The 18832-nt window shown below is 45.0% G+C and overlaps 1 protein-coding gene across 1 annotated transcript; it reads right to left on the reverse strand.

Moving 5' to 3' along the window:
- Positions 1-1140: 1140 nt before the first annotated feature.
- On the reverse strand, positions 1141-5383 carry DUSP1 (dual specificity phosphatase 1). Its single transcript, XM_069244647.1, has 4 exons — positions 4617-5383; positions 3772-3923; positions 2838-3057; positions 1141-2397 (listed from the first exon to the last, which is right to left on the reverse strand). Exons 1-4 carry the CDS (start codon positions 4984-4986, stop codon positions 2033-2035), a joined length of 1107 nt encoding a protein of 368 aa, XP_069100748.1. The 5' UTR covers positions 4987-5383; the 3' UTR covers positions 1141-2032.
- Positions 5384-18832: the final 13449 nt, after the last annotated feature.

Below are 18832 nucleotides of genomic sequence, written 5' to 3' on the forward strand. Positions count from 1 at the left end.
ATTAGTTTTAATGACAGACACAATTATGTTCCTAAATTATGCGCTTTATGATAGGTAAACAATGTGTCCGCTATTATATATGAACATATCAAAAAGAGTACACTGTTCCTAAGAAGCAACGATGAAAACACAGACTGTGCACTGGCAGTTCCAGTACTAGAAGGAGCAGGCCCGCACACATCCGTAGGATGTCATGCTTCATCATAGGGCCTGCTCCACGTCAGACTGGCCCTGCTATGATGAAGCATGACATCCTACGGATGTGTGAGGGCCTGCTCCTTCTAGTACTGGAACTCCCAGTGCACAGCCTGTGTTTTCATCGTTGCTTCTTAGGAACAGTGTACTCTTTTTGATATGTTCATGGGAGGTCGTACACTGGACCTTTATTAATCTCCTTGCCCCCCTCCTTTTGTTCGACCCGTTGTTATTATATATGGCCACATATGAAAAAGCACGTGCCCTATCAGAATTGGCACATTGTTGTCAACAAACGACACTTCGGACGAATCAGCCAACGTCTACTATACATTGTGCTGATAGAGGTATAGGTTGACATGGGCTAAAAGATTCTCGGGGGAAAATAATCCTTCCTTGCAAGAAGCACACAAAGATCTGAAAGGCATGTAAGTGCGCTAGGCCCTTCTCCTCTTCAAGCCAGCGCGCGAGGGCACGGTAGGCCCCACATTAGTCTCCAGGGTTGTCTTTGTTGTCCTGTTACGCCCCACCCCCAGCACTGCAACAAGTCACCCAGAAGGGAAGGGATCTGCATGGGGAGACATGAGAGGCGGGAACTGCTGAAAGGGCGATCGAGCCTGGGCAGAGACAAGCCGCCTTATATGCGACTGACTCCCCTCCAGTCACATCAGCTTTTCTGGAAACCCGAGCGGTATATGAGGTGTAGAGCGCCCCATCGTTTCCGTTCTGACACAATTCCCTATGTTTGACCTTGAGCAGTATGAAGGACAGAAAAGCAGGTGTCGGTGGGCTTTGTGGCTGGATTAATCGATGGGTATGTGAATGAGCAAGATAGATGCAAAGATGGGCAGTGCGATCTGTGGACAGACAAGCACACAAGGACCCACTGTATCCATGTGGATGCCATAATGTGATTAAGTCCCCAAACAAATACACTGAGCTTAGTTACAAATATCATAATTTATTTTATCCGTATAAAAATTCAGGTCTTGTAACAAAAAGAACATCTTCCTTCATAAAAGGAAATATATTATATGGATTCATAAATAATAATATCAAATATACAACACTTGGCAAAATCACGAGGGCCCTTAAGTCCGGGGCCCTGCTGTCAGTGCTCGGGCGAAACAATCGTTCCTCGGCCGATACATATTTACAGGAATACAGTACCAAAACATACTGAGGTATTTTCAATTCCTTGCAAGTGAAAGAATTTACAAGCTGGGGTTTACAGCTGCCAAACACACATAGAAATAAATACACAGACTGGGGTTGACACAAGAAAAAAGTGACACAGTCTTAGCTTTCAAATAGAGTCACTGAAGTGCTTAGAGAAGGATTCAAGGGGTTGTGAAACACCGACAGGTCTCGGTTTAGGGCAGTCCTGGTCCCATACGAACATGCTGGCAGCATGTATCTGGTGTAAGTCAGGGTTTATTGACCTCGCCCGCGCGTCTCTGGTGCAGCCGCCATTTTGTTTTGGTGCCACAACATGGGGAAGCTCGAAATAAAATAACCAGTGCATGTAAAAACAAACATAAAAGCAGCAGCGGTTCTCAACGTCTCGCGGTGCCAGCTCTCTTCTGATAAGTGCAGGCATTGCCACGCTAAATTATAGCAGGCCGGTTGAGAGATGTCATATTGTCCCATTTAACATTGACGTTCTAATAAGAAGTGCCAGCACGTTGAAATTAAAGGAGTGTGTGCTTAGAGCCCGATAGGACCTGCCCATTCAAGGCACTAAGGACAACAAGAAAACGTCCACCTTTTACAAGAAAGTTATTGCACTTTTTGAACAACATGAGTCAATTGTCTGCTCGAAAGAGCACTGTGGCCGTTAGCAGGACGGGGAGGTGGTGATGGGGCTCTGTAGATAAGACAGCGCATTGCCTGGCCCGTGAACGGGCATGGACACTGGAAAGTTGAAGACTGTGGTAGTGCCGCGGTCGAGGGACGAGATGGCTGGGCTGCCCGCCTCTGCCGAACAAGATGGCGCCAAGACTTGGGACTCGAACTGCAGCAGCTGCCCCATGAAGCTGAAGTTGGGCGAGATGATGCTGCGCCGCTGCTTCACGAACTCGAAGGCCTCGTCCAGCTTGACGCGGTTGGTCCTCATGAGGTAGGCCAGGCAGATGGTGGCTGAGCGAGAGATCCCAGCCTGGCAGTGGACAAACACCCTGCCTCCGGCGTTCTTCACAGAATCTGGGAAAAGAAGGCGTGCAGCGGGTTACATTTCAGATCTATGCCACCTTCACAGTCTAACACAAGATTTTTATTCTGCCAGCATCAGTGCCCGTGTCCCTCAGACCTAGTAAACACCCAAAGATGTCCCTTCTCTGCTTTACGCTTGGAGAAGGGGATGACGGAGCTAGAATAAGAGGCCCAAGAAAAATACTGTAGGCTGGAAAACATCTGGGGACTTACAAGACCAAAATAAATTTCACTTCTAAACACCCCCCTCCCCAAAAAAACACCCTGAAACCCAGGTTCTGGCTATGGGGGGCAGAGACAGCAGTGGGGCATTGGGAACAGTAACACTATGTTACCTACAACGTGCACCCATCTCTCATAACTGTTTTGGGCAAAGGTGTAGTGGAGGGGTGGGTAGCGCTTTAGACTACGGCGCCTGTACTCCAACGTACCGATGAAGTCAATGGCGACGTTGAACCAGGAGCTGATGTCAGCCTTGTGGCTGTCCTCCACCGGGATGCTCTTGTACTGAAAGTGCTCTTCGAAGTGGTTGGGGCAGTTGGCGGACACGTTGATGAGGGCGGTGATACCCAGTGCGTCCAGCATGTCCTTCCGCGATGCATGGTAGGCGCTGCCGAGGTACAAGAAGGGCAGGATTTCTACGGGACCTCCCTAGAGAACACAAAAAAATGAAACAGTCCATTAATACAGCTGCACGGGTATTAACAGCGAAAGCATACACATTATTCACAAGGCGCTATAAATGTTACCACGGTTTGAACCCCCTAATTAAAGCGACATATTTAAACATTATATAATTCACATATTAACACCTGCAAATGTATCTTAAACTACACTATAAAGTATATAATTCGAGCAAAATTATTTTAAAACATGAACTAAAATATATAGTCTGCTACTGATGGCGTTTGCTGAAAAGTGCACGCCTTGTACCTATACAGACGTACATTAATGTTAGTATGTGTGATGCCTCTAAAAACAAGTCACCGATTTATCAAGAGGAATTATTGTAGCTATAAAATGAGCATTTCAAATGGATAATCCCTCTCAAAATTATAATATTCAAAATGAGATGATAAATAATTAATAATCAAAAACTAGTCATAGCTAGGGATTTAAGTGAAACGAATTAAATTGAGCATTTTGTGGGCAATTCTAAACTACTGTGAAATAGGATCGACGTAATTTACTGTAGCAAACTGCCCAGTTTAAAATGAAATTATTTCTGGTTCCAGTGTCAACCGTATTAAATCCCTAGAAAGGACCACGTTGTTTGTGAGGTGTTTCTAAACGGGGTACGTGTTGTAGTGCAGTGTTTACTTCATATCTGTTTTTAAACGCGTTTGCTCTGCTGAATGTACTGACCTGGTCATAGAGGGGGGTGGGGCAGGAGCTGCACCCTGAGTCCGCGCTGCTGGGGGGGCTGCTTGGGGCGCAGAGGGGTAGGCTCAGCCCGGCTGGGGGGCACGGCTTGGTACAGAGCTCTGGGTACTCGCTGGCGAAGGCTTCGTAACCGCCTGAAAGGAACAAAAGCAAGAGAGAGGCGACCGTTAGACTGCAGGAAATTCAAAAAAACCTTTTGTGCGACCCTCCCACCACATGCGTACAGACCCCCGACTCTCAAAACAACAGCTGAAGCGGCTGCCAGTTTGTACCAGCCAGACAGAGCTCACCAGACATCCGAGTAATTAAATAACAACTTCCCGCAGGAATGTCGTCAAAATGGCAACTTTCATTCTTAAAATTTGTGCCAACTATCTGTGTACACAAACAACTAATCTTGTTGTGCACTACTTCCTACGAACAGTAATGTTTGATCATACACGGAGGTAACATTCTTTCCTATGGACAGTATATCCATAATTGCAAACAGTAAGATTCACTTATTAAATCAACATTCGTTCATGTACATGGGAGGGCAACATTAGTCGGTGTACTTAATTCATTCAATTCGTTTACATTGTTCCGATAGTGTCATTCAATTATGAAAGTGACACTCGTCCATATAATATTTTGTACAATGACATTCACTCGAATTATTGACAACGCAGGCTCCTGCTGCACAGTTCACAGCAGCAGACGCATCTCACACCCCAGCCCAGGACAAGTTGAGCAGGCACCCGGCTCCCATATCCCAGTCCAAAGTACCCTCTTCCGTCTCCCACCCCGGCGAGAGGTGCCTCCCTGGCACGGTGCTGAGCGCCACCTACCTGCGAGGTGGTAGAGGCTGCTGCCGGCGCACTCCCGGCACAGGGTGCCGGCCGCCAGAAGGAGGGTGCTGTCCTTCTTCAGGGCCTCCAGGGCCTCGCTGCGCTCGTCCAGCAGCACCACGGCCTGGTAGGACCCGGCCCGCAGGCGCTCCCGCTGCTCCTCGGACACCACGACGTGCTCCAGGCCCATGCAGCCCTTGGCCCGGCGCCGCACGATGCTGCTGAAGCGCACGTTGGTGGAGCCCGGGATGTGGGACGAGTTGAAGGCGAAGAAAGACCTGCAGTCCAGCACCAGGCAGGAGGCGGCCCGGTCCGCGAGCAGCGCACCCAGGGTACGGCAGTCCATGGCGCACACCTGCATATTGACCATACTCAGCTCAGAGCGCCGAGGAGGGCAATGGTCGCGCAGGGCTCGTGTCACAAGGGCTCCGTTCAGAAAAACAAACCCCGCAAAACTTCTTCGCTTGTTGTCTTTTTTCACAAGCCTTGTGTGTAAACAGTCCAGGAAAACGCGAATTTCGGTCTTCAGATACTGGGCTGGCGGCTCTGATTTTCCCTCCTTTTTCTTCTTTGTGGAATCCAAGCTGTGTAATTTCTAGGTGTTTGTCTCCTCTCTCCTTATTTCTATTTAAAAGTTTCAATTAGATGCCTTGAATAGATTGTAGCTGGGTGAATTAAAGGTCCCAAGAGCCAGCTTTAAAAATAGTTTCCTTTTTTGTGTTGCTTTTTAGCAGTTTCAGACCCTTGGGTTCTGCTGGCTCTGGCTTGGCTTCTCTCCGCTCCGAGCTCCCTTTTATATGAATCAAGCGGTAGGCGGGGTTGTTGTTTTTTTGTGAATGAGGCAGGGCCACGTGGGGTACTGCCTGACGTCAGTGTGCTCTGCGGCGCGAGGGAGGACACGCCTCCCTGGGCCTTTGCCAAGTGAATGCACGTCATTCCCCCATAGCAGCGAGTCAACTCAGTGCAAACAACGGGGAGGGGGAGGGGAGAGGCGCGCGCGTTGAGCAGGAAATAAACTGCTGTAACCCCAAGCTCCTGCTCCCCCACTGGGACAGCTCGCCCCTCTTAAAGGCACACACTGTCCTATGGACAGTCACCCAACGGCAGAAAAATGCACCCACAAAGCGGTATGCTCGGGGATTTTAACATAATTTTGGAATGTGAGGAGGATTAGGGGAATGAAAAAACAAAACAAGGAAAATTAATATGATTGTTCATCCAGGAATGTACACATTCTTTACTCCATCAGTCAGCTCAGTGTTGAAACAAGCTCGTAACAGAGTTTACAACAGGCTTATTTCGGGTGACCGATCGGGAGAGTGTTTCAAATCTGTGCCTTTATGGTTGTGTGAAAATTATGTGTAATTCTATTTATATTGCGCTTACTACCCCTGCCGAGGCGTCAAATTATTTTCAGGATTGTGTTTTTTTGGGAATAAAACGTTACACATGAAAATGTGGAGTGGGAGCAGTAAAAAAATATTCGCACGAGATGTGAGTGGGACTGACATTTGAACTTCTGACAGACGTGAGCTGTTATTACTTAGCGCCCAGAAACTACTCATGTATTCAGTAATAGGGTTTGTATGACGGGGATTGTAGCGGACAGAGGAGTGGAAATTGTAGCTGACTTCTTCCTCCCCACATACTGCTTATATTTAATTATCTTATGTATATTATTTCAGCCGCATCTATTTTCTCAGCCGACTACTGCATCTGCGCCCCAGTGCTGTGTTTGCCCTCTTGACCATAGGTTCAAATCCCGGCGGGTCCCCTCGGCCTTTCATCACTAAGAGGTCAATAAAAATGAAATAGGGACCGTTGAGCTGGGAAACTTCCTCATAAACACCTTCTTTTTAGCGCCCAGATGCCCCAAGGCCTGAACCTGCGTATTACAGATAGATATGTTAGTCTCATTACGCCTTTTCAAACTTTTCGTGTCAGTTGTTTTAAATTAGGATAAAGCATCCCTTCACTGCAACCTCGTGGTTTACCCTTTAACACAAATATTTTCTTATAATACAATGAAAAGTGTTTATTTTGTAAACATTTTGTAACAATAATTGTGTAATGGAGGAATTGAGAAAACTAAAGTTCTCATGTAAGCGAATTAAAATAGAAGTCCACTTGAGCCCAGTAATTTTTAAACTTCATTCGTCCTTTTGATACTTTGCGTCGGTCTACTTTTCATACTTACTCCATGTTAACTGTCCCCGTGTGTTTCCATTCACGGTGATGTTTATGCTGCGCTGTACGGTGGCGAGGAGATGTACTGATGGGTAGGTGAGTGGTAAGTAAGCCTGGGTGAATCATGGTGCAGTTTGTGTGTGTTTGGGCATCTGTATACGATAATGTATATATTTTTCTGTGGACCTTCGTGTTCTTGTAGGAATGTGTGCTTCCCCTAGCCGTGTTCAGGACGTGTGCTGTGTGCGTTCGTTTCTGTGTGTTTATGCATGTGTGGTTTCGCGTACGAGTGTTTGCTTCTGTCACTGGCCATGTGCATTTGCATGTGTTTTTTGTGTGTGCGTCAACGTAATCTAATTCGCATGAGTGTGTACGTTTTTGTGTTTGTGTGCTTCTGTGTATTGTGTTCTATGTGTGCTTCCTTGTATCTGTGTGTGTGCTTAACTGTATAAACGTGTGTTTGCGTTCTTCCATTTATCAGAGTGTATATGTTTGTGTGAGTGAACTCTGCAAATTGTGCATGTTTATGCTGTCCTCAATGTGTATGTGCGCGTGCTTTCGTGTACTAATATGTGTGTCTGTGTGTGCGTTTGGACTTCTCTCCTCTGACTTTGTGTGCTTCATGTACCCGAGTGTGTATCACTGTGTCACTGTCAGTATGTTTGTTTGTGTGTGTATGCTCTGTGCATCAGAGCGTTGTGCTTCCCTGTATAATTGTGCCTGTTCGTGCTTATGTGTCACTTTGTACCTGTGTGCTTCCGTGTATCAGTGTGTATGTTTCTTTCCTGCCTGTGTGTGTGCTTCCTGTTTGATTACAAGGCGGAGTGTCCATCACATGCATTTGGTTCTCATGTCTCCCTGCATCAGTGTGTCTCCGCTTCCCTGTGAGTGTGGAGTACCGTTGTGCCCGAGAGTGTATTTCCCATCGCCCACCGCTCCTTGTCTCGCGGCGCTCGTGAGCAGCAGAACCAGCTCCGTGCACGCATTCGGCCTCTGGGTCCTGTAACAGAGCAAAAGCTATTTTCCACCCAGGGCTTTAAGTGGACGGGGTTCTGCCAGTGCTTAGAAGCAGGTGCTGAGACGGGTTCCTATCGGGCTGTCCATTTTTGCCCTCGCCCTAAGGGTGTTAAAAAATAAATAACTCTGCAATGAATACCACCGCCCTGCGCTGCCTTTGAAATGACTTCAAAGAGACCCAGTTACATCTTTTCAGAACTGAAGCATTTCCAATATCGAAGCCATTGTTGTTGCTAGCTTATACAATTAATAACCACTGGCAAAGCCAATAGTCCTGGCTCGTTGTAGGTGTAATGTTACTTGCTATATTATATATCTGAATGCGATGGTAGAAAGAAGCAGCACAATGCCAGACGGGCAGCGCACTATTCTAAGCAGAGATGTTAGCTTACGTTTTTAAGCCTTACCCTAATTACATCAGCTACGCCCCTTTGAGAGACCCACCTAGTTTTTTCATCCCACTTAAAGCCCTGTTTCCACCCCAGGCCAACACATGCCAAATCATGGTAATGCGTGTTATTTCACGGATTAGCGACCACGAGCCCCACAGACAGTCATATGATCTCACAGGAAACGTGTAATTCCACAGCACTTCCCACCTCACAGGAACACCACAAATGCAGAACCGTGAGATCAGCAAACATTTCAGAGACCTTAAAAGGGAACCAGTCTCTTTCCCCGCCTGTCCATTCCGATCAAATGGTCGATCATTTCTTTACCGATCACCAGAAGGTCAAATTTATACTTCAGATTCCTAGTACATGGCCCTGTGTCACGTCTTGATAGTGAGCGACTTTTAGCGCTTCGTTGGCCACGGGGGAGAGAGAGAGTCTCACAGAGGCGGCGTATTTGTTATAATTTCCTGTCACAAAGATACATTGGCGGGTGTCAAGGAGCTTCTCCGGCGTTGACGATAGCGCCTTCAACCGCAGTACTCCAGACACTGCTTCTGGCATAGAGCAGAAAGTGCACTCATTTTGATTTGGTCGTATAACCAGAGGACAGTGTTTTATCACTTTAATCCCACAGGTGAATCGTGTTAATCTCTACCCGCACCACTGTACAGCGCTTCGATGCATTTTACCTTGGTAGGCGCTATATACATCTATTCACATATAAATGTACACATGCGAACACACACGGGGAGAAATCACCCAGTGCGCGCTGTGTTGCTGTCCCGCATGACGTTTCTGACTGCGTAGGGAATGTGCCCCGGGGTGTGGTGAAAAGACGTGTTACACAGGGTGTTGTGCAAAGGGCGCACAGAGGGAGGTTATGTAACAGAATGAAACTTAGAAGGTGTTGTCAAGGGCTCGAGCCTATCCAGCGCTGTACTGTGTATGGCACAGTGTGACTAGGCAACTGAGCATATGACTGTGTACGTGAGTGTGCACATTAGTGAGTCATCACCAGACTGAGGTGGCAGTGACTGTGTCAGTCAATGAGTGACTGTACGAGTGTGTTATGGATTGACAGTGAATGAATGAGAGGATGTGCATGCGTAGTATTGTAGCTTGTGAGTGAGTGTGCAAGTGGCTTGCTGAATAAGTGTGCAAATCCGTCAGTGAGTGTGGCTGTTTGAGTGAATGACAGTGTGTGAGCATGCGACTGAGTGGGCTCGGGCTCCAGGTCCCCCCTCTGCACAGTACCTTGGCCTGAGACCTCCTCAGTGAGTCGAGAGGGGCCCCCTCCATGTACTTTTTAGGGTAGGGGAGCCTCAAGTTTCTGTTACGCCACTGGGGCCTCCATCTGGTGACCTACACATTGACCGAGATGACATTCCCAAAAAGCATTTTCTGAAATTAAAAGACAATTTGGCAGAAAGGTAACTGTGATCCAGTCACTGCTTTCCAGACACTATCTTAAACACGTAATTGAGCTCACCTTGTAAAAGCAGTCCAGTGCCCTGAAGAAAGTAGCTGCATCCAAGCACAAGCAGAAGAAGGACACTAATAAAGATATGTATCAGTACTTGGCCCCTAATCGATCGAAAGGGCAAACAACGAGAAAGTGAAACGTCACATGCTGTCCAATGAGAAGCAAGGAAACGAGTGTATAGATGGGGCCACCCAGAGGCAAGGAGCAGGCAGTCTCTAGGCCACCTTTATGATTAAGTTAACAAAAGGTCCTGCAAGCGACAGCGACTGCGCTGTCTCGGGGGAAACCTGAACAGGTGTGTTTGCCTGTAAATAAAGCAGAGCATTAGCAAACAAATATATACACGGCCCTTCCCATAGGGGCAATATTTCTCCCCAGGGAAAATTATTTCCTGCACACCATCACATCAAAAAGTTTAGGAGGTACCCATGGGCTGTGGTGCTGTGAGGTGCTGGAAACTGTTGATACATATCTTTATTAAAGGAAACCTTTTTCAGGCTAGGACCACATCTCCTATCTGTCAAGCAAAGCGCCAAGCCATTTAAAAGCACTCTTATCTTCATAGCAGACTACTGGTCAAAGGCACTTTCAATATTTGTTATTGGTGTGCTGGGCTAAAGTCCCCGCCTTCTTTTCTATGTGCAATAGAATTTATTCATACTAAACACCTTTTTTTGCACAAAATGGAGGGTAACATTCTTAGATAAATCGGCACTTTAAACACGTTAGCGCTGATTGAAGCACTTCGTCTTGAAATCTTTTTTTGAAAGCAGCTATATATTACAGTTGGCAGCAGTGGCATAACAAAACCTATGTGTGTGTGGGGAGGGGGACGTGACACTGAAATGCCAGGGGTTGCAGAAGTGACATCACACACCCTTTGAACACTTTCACCCCTACACGCATACTTACGCATACACACAAATTCAGATTTGCATACACTCTTTCTCACTAAAATACACTCTCACCCGCAAGCACGAACACAACATACATTTTAAAGCATTTTTTATTACCTCAGCTGCCATGGAAGGGCATATTCCAGCTGACTGTACTCTATTTTTTATTACACTAATAGTGAATGATATATTATTGTTAACTATTAGTGTAATAAAAACTGTCAGAAAACAAAGAGAGTGAAGCCCCAGCTGCCACTGTGTTCCTGGCACTGAATTTGCCACCTCTGAGGCCAGGGGTAGCAAAGGCAGTGTCATGGGTAGCAAAGGGTAAACAAGCATTTTCAATGCAACTGGTCTCGCATTTGCTCGAGTTAGAGCTATTAGCGTTGTAAAGAAAAAAAAACGCAGCGCGATCGCACTATGTAAAATGCAGCGCGATCACGCTCTGTGGAAAATAAACAGATAAAGTAGTCCGGACACCGTGCTGAAAACATTGAGCCTTGTATGTTTTTAGTAGTTTACCGGTGCTGTGTAGGTGGTCTAAACACCGGAAAAGACATGATATATGCATGCCTTTCACAAATGAAAGCAAGCGGATTTTAAAAGGCAAGCCCACGAACCAATGTAAGTGACTGACGTGACATGGGTGTGGTTGGAAGCCCAAAGAGAGATTACAGCATGGGACGGAGCGCTTTGCACTCGCCCATAAAAAGGGGTCGCAGTTGCGACCCTTGGCGACCCCGAAATGACATCTATGGGCCAACCTTGCAAAGAGCATGCAGGGCCCACCACACAGACTCAGTCAGGAGCTGTCAGGCCAGGGTACTGTGCTGAGAGGGCACCCTGAAGCTCGAAGGCCCCACCACTCTGAAGGGGCTGTTTCCGTGATAATACTACAAACATTCCCTGCAACACACACGTTAGCATGTAGACTCCCATACCCAGCAACACACCCTTAGAGAGTCTTTACAAGTTATGACCAACTACTATAAATGAATCAGTTTCGCCTTAAGTCTCTCAAAATTCCCAGGGATAGGTTCTTCTGAGACCAATCTTTCCCACAGCATATGCTGTCTGCTTGTAAACGCTCAGCGCTCCAGCCACAAATGGAAATTTGAATGTTTATATTTATTCATGCTCTTGCACCTCAGTGTAAAACTGCAATTTTTTGCTATTCACTATTTCTGAGGGCAGATTTACACCTTCGTATAGACTAACATATCCCTACCCCCTGATGCCAGGAGATGGATATGTCTAAGAATTTATGAGTGTAAAGTTACCACTAGTGATGTTTCTCTTTTTAGGCAGTGTTTTCCACTACTGGGACAGAGATCTACGTATAGTAAAGTGTAGGGGAAAATAATAAGCTTTATTGATTCTTAAAAATATATTAAAACACTTCAATGTAAATTAAGAATGTAAATTAAACAAAAAGTATTATGAAACTAAAAATAATATAACATTTTATATCAAGGTGCTAAACACAGTTCACTGCAGAAGTCCTCACAGTAAGGTGATAGCCGTAGCCAGAGCCAACAGAATTATGTGATTTTGTTGCTGGGGCATTTTTTGCATACGAATAGAATTGCTGCATTTGACACATAATTAATTATATGCAGATTTTAACAAAACATATGTTTTGTAGCTCAATCTGTTCAAAAGCTAATACAAATGCAGCTACACATGTTGCTGCATAGTGGAAGGCCCTTTGCAAATGTTTACTTGTCACCTTTCTGTTGCATATTTCTATATGTAGGTGTTAAACTGGTATCAATTCAACCTAAGCCCAGATTATTTGTAAAAATGACAAAATAATGAAATAATACTATCACAAAATGTACTGAATTACGCCAAAAATATTTGCCTTATCTTACCTCATAATTCAGTCAACCCTGCCACATCATTTGTCTGTCTCTTGCCACATAATTCCAGTGGCCGTGACTATAACGTTTAGAATACCTTTAACAAAACCACTGCTCTTACCCTAACCCAAACAAACCTAACCACAGCTCTAATACTAACCCTAAAGTTAGCCTCTCCCTCATTGGAACGGCTATAATAATTAAAAAACAACTAAATACAATGGGAAACATTAACCCACATTGGAAAAGACAAGAATAGAGAGGAAAATACCTACGTATTCTTAAAAGTACCATAATACACTGCAAATAAAACAAACACTCTGACAAAGAGGAGATCATGTTTGGAATAAAAAGGAAATCTTCTGAAAAGGACAAGAATGCACCAGAACTGAAGACAGTCTACTGAAAAAGGCAAGAATGAATTTGAACAGAAGACAATGTAATGAAAAAGACCAGAATACACGGGGACAGAGGAGAATTGAAGTTCAAAGGTAAACAGATCCACTGAAAAAATAAGAATACACTGAAAGGAGAATGTATGGAAGAATACAGGAATGCACTGGAACAGAATAAAGTATATTTAAAAAGACCAGAATACACTGGAAGAGAAGAGAATATAGGAAAACAAGATACACAAGAACAGAGGAAAATATATTAAAAGAATACAATATACAGGAATAGAAGACAGTAAAATGAATAAGGCAAACATACTGAAACGAGAATATACTGGAAGAAAAGGGCACAGAGACATAGGAAACTACTCTACAGAGAAAAACAAGGTGACACTGCAAAAGAATATACTGGAAAAGCCGAGAATAAACTAAAAAAAGACGACCATTCACTGCCAATGCGGACACTATCCTGGTAAAGACAAGAATATTCTGGAAAAATAAGAGCTAGAGGAGACCAGAAGAGTCTCCGGGCTGCTGTCCCTTTGGAAACACACGTACTATCTATTTTCTGACGTGGCCAACAAGTGCTGTTAATGATTGACGGCAGTAATTTCATTATTAGCAACTCTCCCTGCCCCCATGTTTGATGCCTCTGCAGGGGGGAATGACGGAGCCCATGGCAGGTACACGCTGGGTGCTGTAACTGGATGGACACAGGAGCAGGATATAATATCCCTCCAGTCTCCTAAAACCTAAAATAGCACTGCGTGCCGAATCCCCTCCATTCGGCCGAGGGTAAGACTCGAGTCTGCGGAAGTCGTTGGGACTTCAGGGACAGAGAGAAAGGACACAAGGCCGGTGACGTGTCACCGCGCTCATTATATTCTGTCCTTCAGTAACATAGCTCAGTGGGTCATAGCGATCTCTGCACAACCTGCTGGTCACAAGTGCAAATCCTGGAATGCCTGAATCAACTTTTAGCCCTCCCCATTTAATGTAGATGAATGTAATTCCCCCAAAAGAAAATGGGGCCAACCCCCTTTGCAGCGAATTGAGAAACACCACACACTCACATTTCGCCCCCCAAATTAGCATTGATTTTATGGCAAAACACATTGCTTTATTATAAAAGAATGTATTCGTGTAAAAAGAACAAAGGCAAATTCAATAACAAAAGGCGCTAAAGCATAGAATTATAACCAAGTTCTTAAAAATACTTTGTGGGTAACAAAGAAGTACTCACTTCGTGTGGAAGAAAGCCCAGACCCACTGATTTCTTAAGTAATTAACCCACCGCCACTTCCTCTTGAGACACTGCAGGAACCCAATAATGCCGAATAAAAGCAAGGAGGAAGGATCTAAAATGTGATTCTTAGGATATAGTCCTCCCCTGTGCTTAAATATGAAAGTGTGACCTTATACAAGTCTAGCAGCGCCACGATACCTTTTAGGTGACCGTGCGCTTTATAAATGTTTTAAATAAATAAATAAATGAGCGCCACCCCATGTGTTTTCCTACTTCTCCCTCTTTTTTCACTGCTTCAGCTTCTGGCACCTGCGAGAGGTGCGGCACTTCACCCCAGGCCCTGATCTTGATGCACCCCGCTTTGTGTTGCTGTGCATGGTCATGTGATCCCCCCTATGTTGCGCCACTCCATCTTCTTACTTCGCATCAGCCATGGAGTCAAGAGTCTCCCCCAGTGCCAAATGATGCTGGTATTTTTACTCACCAATTAGGCTTCCCACGAACATCATCTTTACTCCACCATGATGCAAAAGAATGTGGCCACCACCACCAAGGGCAGCTCTCCGTGTCACCTGTGGCTTCAGACCCCAAAGGTGAAGCGGCCATGGCAGGAGGAGCTAAAAGAGCACTGACAATCTTGACATTGGCTACCAGTATCCCACAGCCTCCTGTGTCCCAGGTAGTCTCTGAGGGCAAGCAGTTCTCCTGCTTAAGGGGTTTGGGGAGTTAGGAAATCCAGCCTGTTATCATAAGGACTGACAGTCATGTCAGCAGTACCCCCAAACCTGCACACGCCCTCTGATGCTCGGTGACCATTAGGAGCAAGACAAACTTGGCAAAATCATGAGGAAAACAGGAAAACCCCATTTAACTCACTGGCTTACTACTACAACAATTGTGAATCACTAAATTGAGAAGGAATTGGGAACACAAAATTATTGGAACACAAAGGTCCAAACCACAGGGGCCATCATTTGTAACCTCAGCACTTAGAAAATTGCTGAAGCAATGTATTGTACTGAACTACTTATAAAACATTGGCGTATTGGACACCACTTGATCATAGGCAGTCTTCGACGATATTCATGTCTAGTGTGTAGTTAAGGCTAGAGCTCTTTGAGTTTTTCTGATAGATGCTTGTTTCTGGCTCTATAATTTTTAGGCCTTCATTCACAGTTGGCAGGTAATGTTGAACCTTGAGTAAATACCATTTTAAGTTTACATTTTCCACTGATTCTCCACTAATTCGGAACACATACTTGTTAAAGTAATTGCTGATGGTATATATATGGAAGAAAACACAAAATGGTGAGTTTAGCTGCCCAGAAAGGGGTGACATGGTCTATTACTGCACTATACACCACTTCGAACTGCAGAACTCATACCACACTTGGGGGAGTAGGGGGGTGGGGGGGCAACACCCTTTGCCCTGAACAGTACTGCTCCACTGAAGTGCCACTGGAATGAGGGCCTGGGACCTAGGTATTCCATTTCAAATGTAATACTTCCCACTGGACATTGATCTTTAGTGAATGTGGCAATATTGTGTTTTTTATGGTTCTGTCTGAACATTGTAGATACAGTACACACCATCCAAGCTAATGCAGAGGACACATAGTGTCACCTTTGAAACTGTTATGCACTCAAAATAAGGATATGGTGAAAGGACTGATATCTACGGGAACAAATGGGATGTGGGAGCATACCTTATCAATCAGTAAATACAGTTCTAGCCACTAATCCTAGGCAAATGTACTCCTCGGCCCTTCTGTGAGATTCCCAGCCCCCTCTCTCGAAACTATAGCCCTAGAGATGAAGCACCATGAGATTATTCAAAAGATGGACAAATACTAACTAGTGCAACTCAGGGAGGCTTTATAAAAAAAAGTACAGGCGGCTAAGCATGCAACGAAAGAGCTACAGATGAGAAAGAGATCACAGAAAAAGAAAGGGATACTAGTTTATGAAACCAGTTTCACTCTTTCTTAGCCCTCTGACAAAAAAGAAAAGATAGGTTAATGAACCAGTACCCTGGATGGTGTGGCAGGCCTTGGCTCAGGCACCCCAAAACTGCATCCTAAATTCACCCAAAGACCTAACAGAGAGATAGACCATAGTCGTGGATGTGTTAGCTTGGTAGGTAACCTTTGAGCTAAAATGCTGCATCCAGAAGTTGATTGGTGAGAAAAAAGTCTGCTTATTCATTACAGTGACTGCCTTCAAGTGGAATTTATAAAACTTGATATGAGTGAAGAAAAGATGTAGGTGAAATGACGTAAGCAATGGTGAGAACTTGTGTATGCCTCTAACCAAGTACCAATGAAGTTTAAGCGATATCTGAAAGAAAACGCAACTACGTCAGGAAACTTGGGCAGCAGCACACAATGAAGAGTTAGAATGAATGGGTGTGTGAGAAGAAGTAAAAATACCCACCTACAGCTATGTAATGCTCCAGGGTCTCATAAGGGGTGCTTGCCTGACGTGGCTAACACCTAGACCACTGATCCTTGCTAGCTTGCTTTGCCTGAAGGAAAGTAAACAGCAAACGTGTTGAACTAAAACGGGCTGGAGATAAGAGAACATCAGAAGTACTGTCCCAAACACCCCTAAAAAAACTCACATAACTTGAAGGCGCCAAACAAGGATAGAAGGCCAAGGGGTGGAACCATATAAGAGGGTGAGAGGTTAGTTGAACAATTCTCACTCAAGAGGTCATTTCAAGTTCCTAGGGATGACCAGTGATATCTGGTCTGCTATTCTGACATTAAATGTATAATATGGACCACCCTCAGAAATATTGATGAAAATGCAGATATCCTTTCCACGGAGCCCACAATCAACAACCAGCTTTTGGAGACCATCTATATGGACAGAGAATGATTTACCACTTAATAGACATACTGACCATATCATCATGCAGATACTTAGAGATGCAGCTGAACAAAGTAGAAAGGTCATTCCACATCCACACAACACAACGTAAGCCAGAGTGTGTCATTGAGATATTCCAGACTGTACAAGGCACTCTTCAACCACAGATGTGACAGAAATGTAGTATGCAAATGTTGATATTGTAACAAGGAAAAATGCATCTGCTAGGGAAATTTGTATGGGCACTGGCAGATTGGAGGTGGACACCGTCAAGTGTTCTGTAGTTATAGTGGCTTAAAAAATGGCCAACAAAATAGAGTGCGTTGAGATTGGGGTTATTTCTTATGATTTCAGTCAGGTGTTACTGAACACTAACCTCATTAAGCGAGTAAGGGACTTCTTCACAGACTCTGTCACAAGTTTGCTCTGGGAAAGAGACAGGTATTTGGAAGGATCTATGAACCAGCCAAAGTAATGTGCAGTTTAGATTACCAGTGAAAGACTCTCCTCAGGAGCCATATGATTGCATGCTCAGCTGCCACCAGTGTCGTCCTGGTGGGGGCCGTCATGTCCTGAAGGTTGTTCAGATCCATCCGTCTCTTATGGCCACCCCAAAGGGTGCATACAAGGCAACCCAGGCAGGACTCCCTGAGCACTGCTCTCAGTGTCACACCTGTAGGCCAATTCATGATCAACACAGTGAGGTACGTGGCATCGCTGTGGAGGGTCTCGTGGGATTACAAAAGAAATTTGAATTCCTGCAAGACTCGGCTGTGGTCTTGGGTTGTGGCTCGTCATGAAAGAGGAAGACGCCCCGTGACCTGGTGCCTGTTGTTCTAGTTTGTACTTTGAATTACTGGGATACACCAAATCATTCACAGGCTCTATAAAAGCCACCTGAAACCATAACATCAAACTCAGTAGGATTGTTTCACACTTTTTGAAGATTCTATGACTCTGAGGCAGTAAAGACCTAGAACCGTAGGCTAGGACTGTCCATAGCAGCCCCCCCTCTTCGCATGAAACTTAATGACAAATACACAACCCAAACGTTCTTGCAGTATTAAAATAGGTCGTACGTATTAAGACATTCAAACAAGTTATAAATTAAGAAGCAAACTGATATAACTCATAGTCCAGTAAACCAGGAAAAATAAGTTGTATTTCCCATTTTGTCAGTGTACACACACAGGCAAAACCACCCGTGTATCTGCACCTGGGGCCGATCCTAAGTAATGCCGCCCCAGACCCATCTCACCTCACCCATATAATCCAAGGTTCCCACACAGAGGGTTCAGTGGCTAGAGCAACCCCTGGCGTTACCATATGTGAAACTCGGTTACCCCTCTGCTGGGAGAAAAAGCAAGCACGGAATGAAAATACCCAGATAACTCCCTCAGTGTTATTAAGCTAAACTTGCCATCATTGTTCAGTAATATTCATCAAAGTGATCTTAACCGACCACCAACTAAAAACGACAAAAGAACAGTAGCTGCATAGAAAAAAAAAATAAGACACTGTTTATCAAAGATATTTCACATGCTATTCTAACCGTTTTATATATTTGAAATCGTACATTCCAGAGTGGGAGGCAGAGAGGATCATGTGCCCGAGATCCTTTGGGTGCCAGTTCCAGGCTGAGATGTCGCAAGTCTGAATGAGTTCTCGAGGAGTACATTCAGCGGTACTCCTGTATTGGAGCCTGAAGTGGCTCACTGGAAGGCAGTTTTCTCGAAATCCCTGCATGCCACGATTGCCCACCTTGACTTCATGTTCTAAGAGTCGGTAAGCAGAAGGGTAGTACCCATCCACCCCAACCTAAAAGTGCTGCCCCCTTCCACCCAGGGCACGTACTCAGGGAAAAATA

This window comes from Pleurodeles waltl, chromosome 7 (genome assembly GCF_031143425.1).
Source record: "Pleurodeles waltl isolate 20211129_DDA chromosome 7, aPleWal1.hap1.20221129, whole genome shotgun sequence".
In the NCBI taxonomy this organism is placed as follows: domain Eukaryota; kingdom Metazoa; phylum Chordata; class Amphibia; order Caudata; family Salamandridae; genus Pleurodeles; species Pleurodeles waltl.

Coding starts and splice junctions, on each gene's coding strand:
- DUSP1 (XM_069244647.1), bottom strand. CDS start 4,986: ATGGTCAATATGCAGGTGTGCGCCATGGACTGCCGTACCCTGGGTGCG. Junction 3,924..4,616: donor CAGCCTCTACCACCTCGCAG/GTAGGTGGCGCT, acceptor TGTTCCTTTCAG/GCGGTTACGAAGCCTTCGCC. Junction 3,058..3,771: donor CCACCCCCCTCTATGACCAG/GTCAGTACATTC, acceptor TGTGTTCTCTAG/GGAGGTCCCGTAGAAATCCT.